Here is a 15463-nt window from a genome sequence, read left to right on the forward strand (position 1 = left end):
TAAAATAAATATATAATAATTATATAAATACTATTTATATTACAAAACATTGTAATATATAAAACACTATGTAACTTCACAGACATTTACAAATATCATACAACAGCCATAAAGGTATTATAATATGCCACACAGATTAAAAAGCATTTTACTATTAAAGAGACTAATGTAAGTGCAAGCAGAATAAAAATACACATGCAAACACTAAACATAAATGATGAGGTGCTAAATACCAGCAATAAAAGGTAATTTTGTAGCACCACAATAAAGAAAAAAATATATACAAAAGTATAAATATTTATAATAAAATATACGTATATGTGTTCGTCAGTATGAAAGCTGCTTAATCTATTCAGTGTTAAAATCATCATCAGCATCTATACAAAATCTACGCAATGTAGAGTAGTAGTATTATTTTTAATTATTGTGGTAAGCTAAAATTTAGGGGAAATAGTATCTTCTTACTTAGAAGCACATATTACAAAATAATGTGGCTTTGGTCTTTCACAAGTAAAATATGCAATAAAGGTAATACAAAGAAACTTAACTGGCTAACATAAGTTATTGCTTACAGCAATACAATCTCACTAACAGCCAGTCAAACAGAATAAATGTATGAAAATTCATAGATTCGGATTCTTAGTAACATCATCTTATAAAAAAATAAATAACTTTATACCTGCAAACTTTTTAGATTAAAACAATGCAATAACTTTCAGTCATTTATTTCAGGGCTCATATACCCGTAAGTAAAGGTTTTCAAATTTCTAAAATGAAATAAATTAAAAATGGAAGAAATATATATTGAAAAAAAAATTGCATGCATTTAAGAGTCACAGTAGGATTTCTAGGAGTGTATAGATTGGAAACAATGCAAGAAAATACTAAAAAATGTGATAAATAATTCAGTGACTTTTTTTATGGTGTACAAGATTAACAGATTTTGTGATTCTGTCAAAAGCAGTTGATCACATTAAATAAATACCTTATTCCCTTCTTTATCAATTCACAATTTAGTCTTTTGCAACTTTTAAATGATCAATTATTGTTTTTTGCAGTAGACAATTTTTAATCTTTTTTTGCATTGTCTTCTGCTTTATTATAAAATAACCTTCCAAAAAAAAAAAAATTATAATTTATACTGTTTTTCTTCTGAAAAAAAAGAAAATTTTTCAATAGGTCAAATTTTAAAATGCTCAAGCACATGTTTCACTTCTTCTATGAAATGACAGTCCAAAAACTCTTTCATATACAATTATATCTGACCCAAAATATGGCCTACTAATCAGTACCTTTGTGTTTTGAGGGCATGTATTTTTAATGCCTTTAAAAAAGTATTACTAGTGTTCTTTTTTTTGTTAAATAGTTCATCTATCATTAAAGTTGCTATAATATAGTAAATCTGTATTAATAAATGCTTCCCCATCTGTGGTCAACTTTAACAAGAGATGAGATGAAAAGAATATTTGAAACAGAAAACACTGAACACAGATAAGAAAATTTTTTGACCAAAATAGTTTGTATTTTATTTTTAGATGCATTTAAGTGTTATTGAATTTAACTTATCACATTTCTTGTTCATGTGTTATTTTCTTGTTTCTCACTTCATGTGTTGAGGTTCTCTATTTTTTACATATTGATATCTGAGATTGATATAACTTACTGCATGACTCAATAAACATGTATCACAGTTGATGTATGTTTATTCAAGCACATACATATCTATTACCATTAATCTCTATATAATAAAAAAAAATGGATTCATTTAAAATAATACTGTTCATGCAATCATAAAGTTTTCATAAAAAAAGGATTTCTTGTCATATCATGTTTGTTATCTTGTCATTATCAGATTTCTTGAAGTATGTTTCAAGGAAACACAATTTCTGATTAAACATAACAAATGACATTGATGTTTTAATGCAAGCCATGTTAATTGATACACTAAGTTGAATGCGGAATCATGTAAATATATATTTTTTAAATCTGTTGTGTAGAAAAGAGAATGGGAATGTTTTACATTTTTATCCAGCTCTTCCACAATAAAATGAAATAGTGATGAGAAGTTTGTAGATGAGGTTATGATAGCAGAGATCTGCCAAAGATTACATTGTTTACTATATCCAACACGTTATAGTAGCAGTAAAGGAGTTACTAGAATTAAAAAGAGGTACACTTAATTTTGAGAAGTTCAATGTTTAGTTTTTTGTTATGAAAAACTATCTTGTCTGGTGAAAAAAATGTAGAAAAAGGAAAATAAATATTAAGTTGAAATATAAAGAACGAGATTTGTTTAAAAAAATTCATACCTAACTTTCTTAACCTATTATTAATTAAATACATAGGTGGCGCACCACCTTATTTCTTAACATTTTATTTTCTTTAATAATATATTGAGTGAGAGTAATACAATTTTTATTCTCATCAATTTATATTCTTATTCATAGTATTCTGTTATTCTAAAGTAAAACAGGTGGAGGTGATGTGTGTTAAGGTCAATGAGGTGAAAAAACATAGTGCGGTGAAGGATAATTTCCAGTGGTAACCAGTGGTAAATGAGCACTTTTGCTATATATATATATATATATATACTGTATTTCACATTAAGCATAAATAGTAGACCTAACAGCTGTTTATTGTTAACTGAAACTATAATATAATGTTTATTTTAAACTATGAACATTGCCAAACCATGGACATAATTTCAGCACTAAATATGTATGCTCAGTAGTTACATTGTATTATATAAAGATGCTTTCAGGTAATTTCTATAAATTATGTCAGAATTTCTACCACATTTTGTTAATGTGAGATATGGAAGATAGGATTAATAAATAATTTATGAAAGGTATGTTTCAGTTGTTTTCTTCTACTGGTCATTTTATCATATGGCCATAATACTCCAAATTTGAAAATATCAATTCATACTATCTGTAAAGGATGCAAAATGGGCAAATGAAAAACTTTGTATAAATCAGTCAGTTAATACTAAAAAAAAAATGTAGAAAAAAATACAACAAAAAGAAATTCAGTTTTGGCTGAATTACTTAAATAGTATACTTATAAAGTAAAATACAGTGAGTTTGCTATAATGTTCTACAACTAATTATACTGTATGTAAAATTCAAAGTGGGTCCTCCCTGCAAGCTACCTCTACTTGCCTCACCTCTAACCCACTCCTATAACCTGGCATGTGGAACATTTACTACTGGTTGCTATAAAAGTAATGCGTATGTGCTAATTAAAAATAGTTTTTGTAAATAACTATGTCACGTCAAAGAAAATCATAACATTATAGCCTACAATAAATAAACAACTCATTTCATATACTTTTGTTTTATGTCATTGTTTCTGTTTATTTATAGGCAAAACCTTAGTTTAACATATTTGAAAAAAAACATACTTTCAAGAAATAAATAAATAAATTACTTCATATACATCTTAACAAAATATTAGGCATAAATAACTTTATTTATAGTTACAAATTATCAAAATATATTTTGTTACTATAATAGTCATTAAACGATTTAAATGGCAGAAAGGCTCCTGGAATAGACGGAATACCTGTAGAATTACTGCGCAGTGCAGGTGAGGAAGCGATTGATAGATTATATAAACTGGTGTGTAATATTTATGAAAAAGGGGAATTTCCGTCAGACTTCAAAAAAAGTGTTATAGTTATGATACCAAAGAAAGCAGGGGCAGATAAATGTGAAGAATACAGAACAATTAGTTTAACTAGTCATGCATCAAAAATCTTAACTACAATTCTATACAGAAGAATTGAGAGGAGAGTGGAAGAAGTGTTAGGAGAAGACCAATTTGGTTTCAGGAAAAGTATAGGGACAAGGGAAGCAATTTTAGGCCTCAGATTAATAGTAGAAGGAAGATTAAAGAAAAACAAACCAACATACTTGGCGTTTATAGACCTAGAAAAGGCATTTGATAACATAGACTGGAATAAAATGTTAAGCATTTTAAAAAAATTAGGGTTCAAATACAGAGATAGAAGAACAATTGCTAACATGTACAGGAACCAAACTGCAACAGTAACAATTGAAGAACACAAGAAAGAAGCCGTAATAAGAAAGGGAGTCCGACAAGGATGTTCCCTATCTCCGTTACTTTTTAATCTTTACATGGAACTAGCAGTTAATGATGTTAAAGAAAAATTTAGATTCGGAGTAACAGTACAAGGTGAAAAGATAAAGATGCTACGATTTGCTGATGATATAGTAATTCTATCCGAGAGTAAAAGGGATTTATTAGAAACAATGAACGGCATAGATGAAGTTCTACGCAAGAACTATCGCATGAAAATAAACAAGAACAAAACAAAAGTAATGAAATGTAGTAGAAATAACAAAGATGGACCACTGAATGTGAAAATAGGAGGAGAAAAGATTATGGAGGTAGAAGAATTTTGTTATTTGGGAAGTAGAATTACTAAAGATGGACGAAGCAGGAGCGATATAAAATGCCGAATAGCACAAGCTAAACGAGCCTTCAGTAAGAAATATAATTTGTTTACATCAAAAATTAATTTAAATGTCAGGAAAAGATTTTTGAAAGTGTATGTTTGGAGTGTCGCTTTATATGGAAGTGAAACTTGGACGATCGGAGTATCTGAGAAGAAAAGATTAGAAGCGTTTGAAATGTGGTGCTATAGGAGAATGTTAAAAATCAGATGGGTGGATAAAGTGACAAATGAAGAGGTATTGCGGCAAATAAATGAAGTAAGAAGCATTTGGAAAAATATAGTTAAAAGAAGAGACAGACTTATAGGCCACATACTAAGGCATCCTGGAATAGTCGCTTTAATATTTGAAGGACAGGTAGAAGGGAAAAATTGTGTAGGCAGGCCACGTTTGGAATATGTAAAACAAATTGTTAGGGATGTAGGATGTAGAGGGTATACTGAAATGAAACGACTAGCGCTAGATAGGGAATCTTGGAGAGCTGCATCAAACCAGTCAAATGAATGAAGACAAAAAAAAAACTATAATAGTAACATAATTGAATGCAGTGCAAGTCATTGCAAATTAATGGATGTGACTTTTGGGATACGCTGCTGGTGTGAGGAGAAGTTGCCGAGTGATGTTAAGAGCAGTGGAGGGCTGCCTCTACTTACCCGCCTTCAGATATTACATATGCTATAGCAAAGTTTTACAGAATAGTTTATAATAAAATATTTTAAATGAATCTAAACCAAAGTTCACCATCATAAGTGTATAAAATATATACAGAAACTATAAAGGTTGAAATAATTAAGTTATTAACTGTAATGTTCCTTTAATATTACGATTTTTTATTAATTATTTGCATACTAAACTATACCATAATCTAAAAATATTTTTTAGAAATTGTAATACAAAATTAAATAATAAAAGAAAAACATTTATTTTATTTTTTTATCATGAGAAATATAGATAAAGTTAAATAGTATAGTTAAATAATATTACCTTTTATTGAATAATAATTGATAAGATAAATTTAGAAGAATTCATGATGTACTTTTACTTATAATTTTGATTTTTTTTTAATAATATTTAATGAAAAATAAAGACTGCATCTGATAACAACCATCTATGTGAAATGTTATGTTTTTACATCTTGGTTTGAAAAAATAAATCAAGTATAACTGAATAACAGTTTGGAATTTCTCTTAATAGTGTTAAAAAAATTATATAGTTAACAAACTATTTGATGGTTCATCATTTTATGTTTGAATTTAAATCAGTAATTGTAATATTTTTCTAATTATTTTAAACCATAATTATTTTTATTAATTTATTGTTATCAGTCTCATGTATATTCTTTGATCACCATGATGAAATATGTTATTTCCCTAAACAGCAAATTTAATGAACGGGTATGTGTTTTTTAAGAAGAAAAAATACTTGTGGCCATAGCCAATATACACAACAAGTTCAATTATATCTCACTGAAGCTGAAGGATAATTGTAAATCTGTACAGTTCATGTAAAAGGCACATACAATTACAAATAGGTAAATAATAATTTCAGTACCTGTGAAAAGAGTATGCAATAAAATATCATTACTGACAATATTTCATGAACTGAAAAAAAAAAAATTTACTGAAGTATATTAAATAATCATTTATAAATAAATGGTGAAAATTTTGGCTTGAATAGAAAAAAAAAATTATGTATGTATGTAATTTCACTTGGTTGTTTCATTCATGTACACAAATGTTAAAAAAAATGCCTATTTTAAAAATTTATTACATATCTTTATTTAGTACGAAAACAAATATAATAGAATAAGCTTTTAACAAGACTATTTTACTTAAGTGGGTTAATAATGTGATAAAACTGAAAAAGACCACCAAAGGTGTAAAAACAAATTATAAAAATATAAGACATAATTTTATATATATATATATATATATAAAAATATATATATTTATATTATAAAAATATATATATATAAAAATATATATATTTATATTATAAAAATATATATATATATATATACTCATACATATGTATTACAGTTTTATGTAAAGCTAATAAAATTGGCTCTAGAATAAAAGAGGGCCACCTAAATATGGGTTTGGCAAAATGTCAAAAATATAAATGAACAAAAAATATTTTTGAATTGGAGAATACTTTAAAAAAATAGTATAGATATAGAAATTAAACAAGACAGAACAATTAAATTTCTGAAGATGGAGAAATCATAAATGTTAAATCAGTAATATGACCCTTAAATGCTCTGTGGCAGCATATAAGCAACAAAAATAAAGAATAGAATTAAATAAAAAATAGGTGCAACTAAAAATGAAATTATTTTATATTGTGAAACAATTTATTATTTTGTGAATTGGTGTGAAAATTTTTCTAGTGCAGGTTTTGGTGTTAAAACAAATTAAAATAAAAAGATCCTCTACACAAATGGGTATTAAAATTTTTAACTGGGTCTCAGCTCACCTGTAAATTGGCTAGAAGCCTCTGGAAGTGTGGCATGGGGCGTGAACCGCCACTACTACTGTGTATGGAAGAATGTAACAAAGGATCCTCTGAGGGCATCTCCTGCATCATGAACAAATCATATCTACTGTCCAGTTTCTAAAAAACTGAAAATTTACTTAGAAGTAAATTAATCCATTTTTAAATGTATTTAATGTTTTTTTTTTTTCAACTAGTAGTTGACCAAATCAACTACCTCAATTAAAAAAATGTATTTTATATATATAATATACATTTTTAACCATCGTTCATATGTGCAGTATCACATCAATAGAAATACTGTACATTACCTGTGTTAATACAGGAAGTAGAAATAATAGAGAGAGAAATTCCAGTATTAGAGAGAACCTGGTTGAGGCATGGCAACAAGATGTAATAATATTAGCAAAGTCAAATAAAATAGCAACGTAATAAAGAAAGCCTTCTACCATAAGAAAACAAAATAATAAACTTTTAAAAATTTATATATTTTATAACACAAACCAATCTACACCATACTGTTTTACTTCATTTTTTATTTGAAAAATTATTTTTTTATAGTACTAATATTTCATCTCTCATAGCTCTGCTCATAGAACTACATCAGCTCTAAATAAATTAAACCACAGCTGTGGGTATAACCACATAACTACCAAGCACATTTTCAAATGTTTATCTCACTGAGCTTGTTTTTTTAAATTCTTTTTTTGTTCACCTTTAATGCATTCATAGACAAAAAATTGAAATTTTATTTATTAATATAGACCTTGTGAGTGTTATTGTGCACATTTTTTTGGGGATGTTTACTTCTTTGAGGTTAATACACTGGTTATGTATAATCTTTTATTTTATTAATTTTATGCATGACTGATCAGAATTGTTATGAGAATCATCTTTCTATAAATTTATTTCTGGAAATGTTGTATATTTTTCAAGAATGTTTCTCAGCATTTTCTTCTTCTTCTTTTTCTTCTCAATTTGCAAAAAAATTAATTATGTTTGTTTTAGTTTGATAATTCATTATTTAACTAGCAGTTTCTTAATGATAGATGGGTTTCATAACACATGAAAAATAAAAAAGCCTGATTGGGATTTGAACTCAGAACCTTCCAATAATAAGAAATCATTTGTTTTTTACTTAGTCCTTGTAAAATTCCTTTAAAAAATAACTAGTACTGGAGTAAACATAAAATAGACATATAGTGTGATCATTTTATTGTGCACATCATGATACTAACACTATAATTCCAGTATGAATACAGAGATATTCACATTTGCTTTGATTCATGGAATATAGTTATGCACAACTGGTAATGTCTTACAGCAAGTGTTGGAAATGTCTACCATTTTTCTGAAGGCAGGTTCGAACTCTTCACACAAAATCTTTTGACACCCTTCTTAGGACATCAGGGCTATTTGAATTCATCTCTGCAGTAATGTTTCACTTCAGGTCTTGTAGAGTTTGTGGGTTTGCTTGATATACATGTCCTTTCAAGAAACCCCAGAGAAAGAAGTCTGGTGATAAGTCAGGAGAACGAGGGGGACACAGACCTTTTGAGATCATGCGATCATCAAACATTTCTTCCAAAAATTCCATGGTGTTTTTGGATATATGGCATGTTCCCCTGTCTTGTTGCAGGTAACAATAGTGTTCATCAGGCTTGAGAAGAGTTGCAAATTGCAAAATTATATCCTGGTATGCCGGACTGTCAAAGGTTTAATAAAAACAAAATTGGGCCCACTATTTGTCGTGAAATTGCACACTAAATCCTTATCTTCTGTGAGTGCAGCGGTGATTCATGTAGATGTGTGGATTTTGTGTTGGCCAATATCTATTGATGTAACCACTAAGGTGAAAATATGCCTCATCACTAAAAAAACATATTATCCAGTACGCTCATCCCATTACTTTCCATCTGGTTGATTAACTACTGGCAGTACTTTATTCTTTTAACAGTGTCTAGGGGTATTCAGTTCCTGTACACAATGCAATATTGATATGCATGTAGACCTAATTTCTTTGTGGCTTTTAAGCACTCCCATACAGTATTCCTGTCTGCGATGATAATTTACAAACTTTTCCTTGGAGACTGTTCAAGCAATGCATGTTGTGCATGATAAAAAAATCGCACTGTATAAACAGTGATTGATTGATAAATAGTATTGGTAAAATGCATATACATGAAACAACTAAAAAAATAACAAATAAGAATGCATATTTCTTACTTTTAAGACCATATCCATCATAAAATTATGGGAAATTGAACTAAACAAATAGTTATGAACCTAACAAACTAGTAGCTTGGAAGAGGAGGCACTGGTCATCAGTGACCAGTGTAGTCTAACATAATACCATCACTGTTCATCAGTATGACTGACTGAAATGTTTACAAGTGAAAATCAGGAAAAATAGCCACACATTAAAATTTCAGTAAAATAACAAAAAAATAAAACTTTAAATTATAAAAGCAGTTATTAAATCAACTGCATTTTAAAAGTGAAAGTTATGAAAGCTCTCTCTTTACAGAACAACATTTATTATTTATTATTGTGTAGATTAGGTTTTTTAAAATAATGTATACAATTATTTAGTAGCAATAAATTGTTTGTGAGTGAAAGAATAGATGAAGGAAATACAGCAACATAAGGAGAAAAGAAAGAAACAAGAAGGTAAGAAAAAAATATTCTTTAGACACATTTTTCATAACACTTCACAGAAAACAGTATTTATTTTTAACAAAACCATAACCATAACCATAACCATAAGATCATTATTAAACCTCAACATACGAACGTGTGATAAATATAACATATATTTATCATATATAACATGTGAGAAATTTTTTCTCAGAAAGACAGAAATTTTTATTAACAATGTTTACTTATGTTAATAAAATTAAACATACATTTTCTTGTTTTTTGAACCAATCATGTGCAAAGCAGTTAAGATAAATACCATGATTGTAAAACATGCCTTCAAAAGATTCTTTATAAAAGAAGTTAAAATTTATTTCTAACAATTATTGTATCAATTACAACAAAAGGCAAAGGATAATGAATATCTAAGAATGTAACCACAACCACTGTGTCTTGGTGTCATAATTTTTTATCTGCTGACAACTCATTAATTACTTTATACAATATCTTTACAGTAGTAATTTTGGGAAGTAAGAATTCGTAGGAAGTAAGAATTTTAGAAAGTAAGCTTCTTAAATTGAAGAGAAGACAAAGCAAATTTTTTGTTAAAATTTCATTATGACCATAAAAGAGAGGTTATCACTTTTATAGTACTAAAACTTTGTTGTCTCATTACAATTTTCAAACTTTTGAAGTACTCCAGCTTACTTAGGATGCCATTACCAATTAGGCACATAACTATCATGGTCAATAAAGTGTCAGTAAAAACATCTTTTTAATGCAATATTGTTAAAATATTATCACTGTGGTGTAAAAATTTGAAGTTAAATTGTATTGAGGTCCACATCTCCTGTGCGATGATTTGCTGTTAAGTAGTAATTAATCAATTTCATCCCTATGACATCTTTGGCTGTTAAAATACTAAGAAGTAGATAATGTATTAAGAAACAATGGAATTAAGAATATCCAAGAGAATGATATTTCTCTGAAATAAGTTAGATCTTAATCTAACTTATTTACTTTTATTTATTTTATCACTTCCACTAGTTACTAGTGGAAATTTGATAAAGAAAAATACCACGTTTATATTTCAAATCATATTTCAAGGTTTTATGAAACCTTTATTATTATAAAACCATATAAAAGAACTTACCATATTTATTTCACTATGAGCTTTAGTTGTTGTCCCAGTGTGTGGCCATAAATTTGATTCCATTTTAATTATTTCCTGGCGTGTTGTGGTTTGAGGAGCTGGAGTTGGTCTCTTTGTAGGCATTTTCGATTCACTATCTGGTCGTACTTCATGGCTAATATCATCATTTCCTGGAAGAAATGGCTTTCCAGGTATGTCGGCATTTGCTTGCATACCTGGAAGCAGCCCAAGTTTTTAGTTAAAAGTTTTATAATCTATTTACAAACAAAGGTTTCACTTACAATGAATTACAGTTACCAATGAATTACAATTATGCTGAATAATCTACCAATTCAGTTCAGGTAAATCCAAACTATTCTTTTCCAAGTTTTAAAACTTACTTCTGATTCTCCATTAAAAATTAGGGGGGGGGGACATCTTTCAGGAAATTTTGATTAAAACATACATCGGGGGGCCTTACAGAGGAGGTCAAAGTTTAAAAATGGTATATTTAACACTGAAAATAAGTGTAAGAATAGTACATGCCCAAATATGTTTGTAAATCAGCTTGAATTCTGTCAATTCACGCAAATTGAGAAAGAGAGAGCTGAGTGAGAGAGGGTTGAGAGAAATGGTGAAGTAGAAAGTGATAAAAATGCACCTTTCTGAATTAATAAATTACTCCATCATCCATCCACTTGTTACAGTTTTAATTCATATTATGAAAAAAAAAAAAGCAAATATAAGATAGTAGTAACATTGTACTGCTGTATTAACAACTGATAAATATTTCATTAAAATGCATCCTAGTGGCAGAATAAGTTGATAGTTAAATAAAAAATTTAGCTTTATAAAGCTGATATTGTCTTCTATTTCTTGATGAAGTGCTTCTGTAATGTTCATGTGTTTACTACTTAAATATCAATAATAATATTATCATATTATTAAGAATATTTAAAGGGTTATATTTAAAAATACAGGAAAGGAAGTAAGACTTAAACAACTTCATCATAAGCTGATGTAGCAATAATTAGTTATCAATCCCTACGGGAAAACTAAACCTCTATGGGATCTACTATCAACTCTTTCAATGTTATCAAAAAAATATTGCTAGAAACTAACAAAATAGCCAAACCTATATCAATTGTAACTATATTCATGTTACACGAACCAATCTTGTACTAAAAAGGAGAAACATTAGTTTTCCAATTATATGCTTTGTCTTTTGGAGATGCAGTAGCATATAAATTATACTGAACCAACTCAACAAGATTATATAAATATCTGCAAAATTAAACAATCAAAAGTTTTGTTAATTTGATAGACCTTGATATCATCAGCAAAGTCTGAAAGCAGCTATGAATATTATAAAAATGTCATTATTAAAATATTAATAACAATAATAATACTTTTGTTAATAGGAAAATTAATTTTATACATGAAAATTGAAGACATTCTCATAAAAGCTGCATATTGATACTAATAGCAGTAAGTCAATAATGACTTTTGTCTTGTACTAAAACAAAATTATTTTAACATTTACTGATTTCAGAACAGGTATCAACTTAAACGTGGGTTTAAAATACCCTGAAATACTTCAACCTATTCAGATACAAACAAGAAAGATTTCTATACCTACTTTTATGACTCTTTTCTTGAAGTAAAGTATGGAACATGCTATGAACTAAAATATTAGATAAATTTTACTTTCCCATTTAGTGCTATAGCTGACCTATAGCTTAAGGAAAGTATTGTAATCAATCCAATTTGGGCATATATTGTTTTCACCGAACATCTTGTGACATTTTGATACCTAAGAAATCCAAAAAAACCGAATGGAAATTTTTTGGATGTCCGGATGTTCAAATTCATATGTGTATGTTCAGTGTCGCCCTCTAAATCACCTTTTATCTCCAGAACTACTCAGCCGATTTTGACCAAACTTATTCAGATTACTTCTGTATATGGGACATTGATATCATTAAATTTTCAACTTAAAAGATTAAGGGAATGAGACTATAAAGCAGGTGACCTTGCTTTATAGTCTCATTCCCTCAGTATTTTGATATTTTAGCTAATTAAGGTCATATTTTTCTTACATACATTTGTTAACAACTAAAAAATACCATTATCTACCAAAAAAAGTTTTGCAAAATTACATCCCCACTCCAAAAATGCTGTAAACTAGCGGCTAAGTGGACATACTGCGTCTATAGCACCCCTTGTCAACAAGGAGCGCTATTGTAGCACTGGTGTACAGCTGTTGTAGTCATCTGCTATGTTGTGATATCACAGGTGAGCGGTAGAGTTAAATAAATGAATAATATTTAAAGTGCGAAAAAGTAACTCGTCTGGCAGGATCTCAAACTCGATAGGTTGGTTGACTTGGTACCTGGCGCATTAAGCCTTGGGGCTACATCTGAATGCAGACCACACAAGCGAAATTTGTTCTATACCAGTTGTAAAATTACATTAGTTTAGTTAGTGTCAACCTTCGCTGTTACTACCGCCTCACCTGCATGAATTAAATACAATACATGCGCACTTTAGTTAGAATTATTGAATTAAATAAATGAAAAAGTATTGTATTTATATAAAATGATAAATATTTTAAATTAAGTTGTGTGTGTGTGTGTGTGTGTGTGTGTGTGTGTGTGCATGCGTGTGCATGCATGTGTAAGCTGTGCATCAGAAACAACCCACAGTTGGATGACTTTCCTGGAAAGCATCTTTAGTTGCTTGATGTAAAAGTCCTGCAACTGCATTGTCAGTTTTATAGTAACTAAAAGAAATCTAAGTAATTCATAAATGCACTTCTTATATTGAGATTATCTTTAATTATAGTGTTCCAATTACCAAAGATATATTTGTCAATAAATCTAAATTAGATTATGGAAAGTTGTTCTTTTATTAGTTTTGATAAACTGTAAAATTACTGAAGTAGATCTATTCACTACCTTCAATAGATAGTGGGAATACACCTAAATAAATAATATTTATTTAGATCAATAAATAATTAATTACATAATAACAGGCAAGTATTCTGCTCTATGGTTAACAAAAAAATAACTATTCCAGCATTTGGTTGAAAGTATCAAGGAAGTCTTTGAGCAGAACATATTATTTTCTGGCTTTAATGTCTAAAAATTGTAAAAGCAATAATGCAACTAAAAAATGAAAAAAAAAGAAGTTTTTTTGCAATAATTATTCATTGTGACTTTACATTGATGTATTTCATAAGAAATGGAGTATTCAAAGTTTAGAAGTAATAATTAAACATACCATACAAGTAGTTGTACTTAAAAACAAAAATTTGTTTCAAATCTATTTTTTAATTGGTACATTTTTACAAACTTTCAAAGAAAAGTATGTTATTACTTTCAGTTGCATGGGGATGAAATTGAATTTTCTTTACATTTTAAGGTATGAGGAGTATGAAAATACCATTGACTTAAATGGTAATCTCCTTAAACATACAGACTGTATCACAAAGTTTATTCAATTTTTCAGGTCTAAACTATAAGAAATCTCTAATTCTGTCCCTTAATTTATCCTAAAATTTGGTAGGACCTCATTTCACATGGATAATTGAGATTAGAGCAAAATCATTCACTAGCCATAACTCAAAAATGAAGCATTTAGGACATGTTTCTATGAACTTTTCCATTATTTTAACAAAAAAAAACTTTTGCCTTTATCAGAGAAGATGCACTGCAATTAATAGCCAAAAAACATGGGGTGGTAAATGTACCTCTTTAAAATTTTAATATATTTGATGAAATATACTGTATTTAATAGATTATGATGGGTTTTCATGACTTCTTCAGAACTTGGTAAATCTCCAGGTTTAGGTTTAACTTGGTAATGAAAGTCCCAGGAAAACTTCATGATACAGTCTATATATATTGGCCTAACATAGAAAATGTTTGGCTCAAAAATTTCCAAAACTAGTGTAAAAATTTCACTGAAATTTAGATATGCTGTAGTAGTGTATCTGAATTTGTGCATGAGGGCATTGGGAATGAAATGAAAAGTCGGTCTTTTTGTGCAGAACTGTGCAAATATTTTCAATTTCTAAACCATTTTAATTCTTATATTAAAATTACTAGCTATTATCTTTTAGTTAAGCTAATGGTTTATATTATTTGTTTAAAACTTCTACATTTTTTAAGATGCTACGCCAATTAACAGGTAACAGATATAAAAAATGTCCCCACCGGGTTGGTCTAGTGGTGAACGAGTCTTTGTAAATCAGGTGATTTTGAAGTCAAGAGTTCCAACGTTCAAATCCTAGTCAAGGCAGTTACTTTTGTACAGATTTGAATACTAGCTCATGGATGCTGGTGTTCTTTGGTGATTGGATTTTTAATTAACCACACATCTCAGAAATGGTAGACCTGAGACTGTACAAGACTACACTTCACTTACACTCATACATATCATCCTTATTCATCCTCTGAAGTAATACCTGGAGGCTAATCAGGGAAAAAAGATATAAAAAATGTAGATCTTTAAAACTTTAATATATTTGCTGAAATATACCTGGATCTAATTGATTATGATGGGTTTTCATGACTTCTTCAGAACTTGGAAAGTCTCCAGGTCTAGGTTTAACAGTCAGTGTCAAATCAGCAGATGATCGACCAGCTGAAAGAAAAATTAGAATTACAAAGGATTTCAACAGCAATAAAACAAAACAACTGATATTACTTAATAAGAATAA

At 28.8% G+C, this 15463-nt stretch overlaps 1 protein-coding gene across 1 annotated transcript in view; it reads right to left on the reverse strand.

Moving 5' to 3' along the window:
* nolo (ADAMTS-like no long nerve cord) overlaps positions 1 to 15463 on the reverse strand; it is a 680775-nt gene that overhangs the window by 51411 nt on the left and 613901 nt on the right. Inside the window, exons 17-19 of the mRNA XM_075359132.1 lie at positions 15283 to 15387; positions 10762 to 10976; positions 6954 to 7055 (exon numbers count right to left, since the gene is read on the reverse strand). Coding sequence (XP_075215247.1) covers positions 6954 to 7055; positions 10762 to 10976; positions 15283 to 15387 — 422 coding nt within the window. The remainder of the gene's footprint in view (positions 1 to 6953; positions 7056 to 10761; positions 10977 to 15282; positions 15388 to 15463) is intronic.

The sequence above is a fragment of the Lycorma delicatula genome, chromosome 3 (genome assembly GCF_047948215.1).
Source record: "Lycorma delicatula isolate Av1 chromosome 3, ASM4794821v1, whole genome shotgun sequence".
NCBI lineage: Eukaryota > Metazoa > Arthropoda > Insecta > Hemiptera > Fulgoridae > Lycorma > Lycorma delicatula.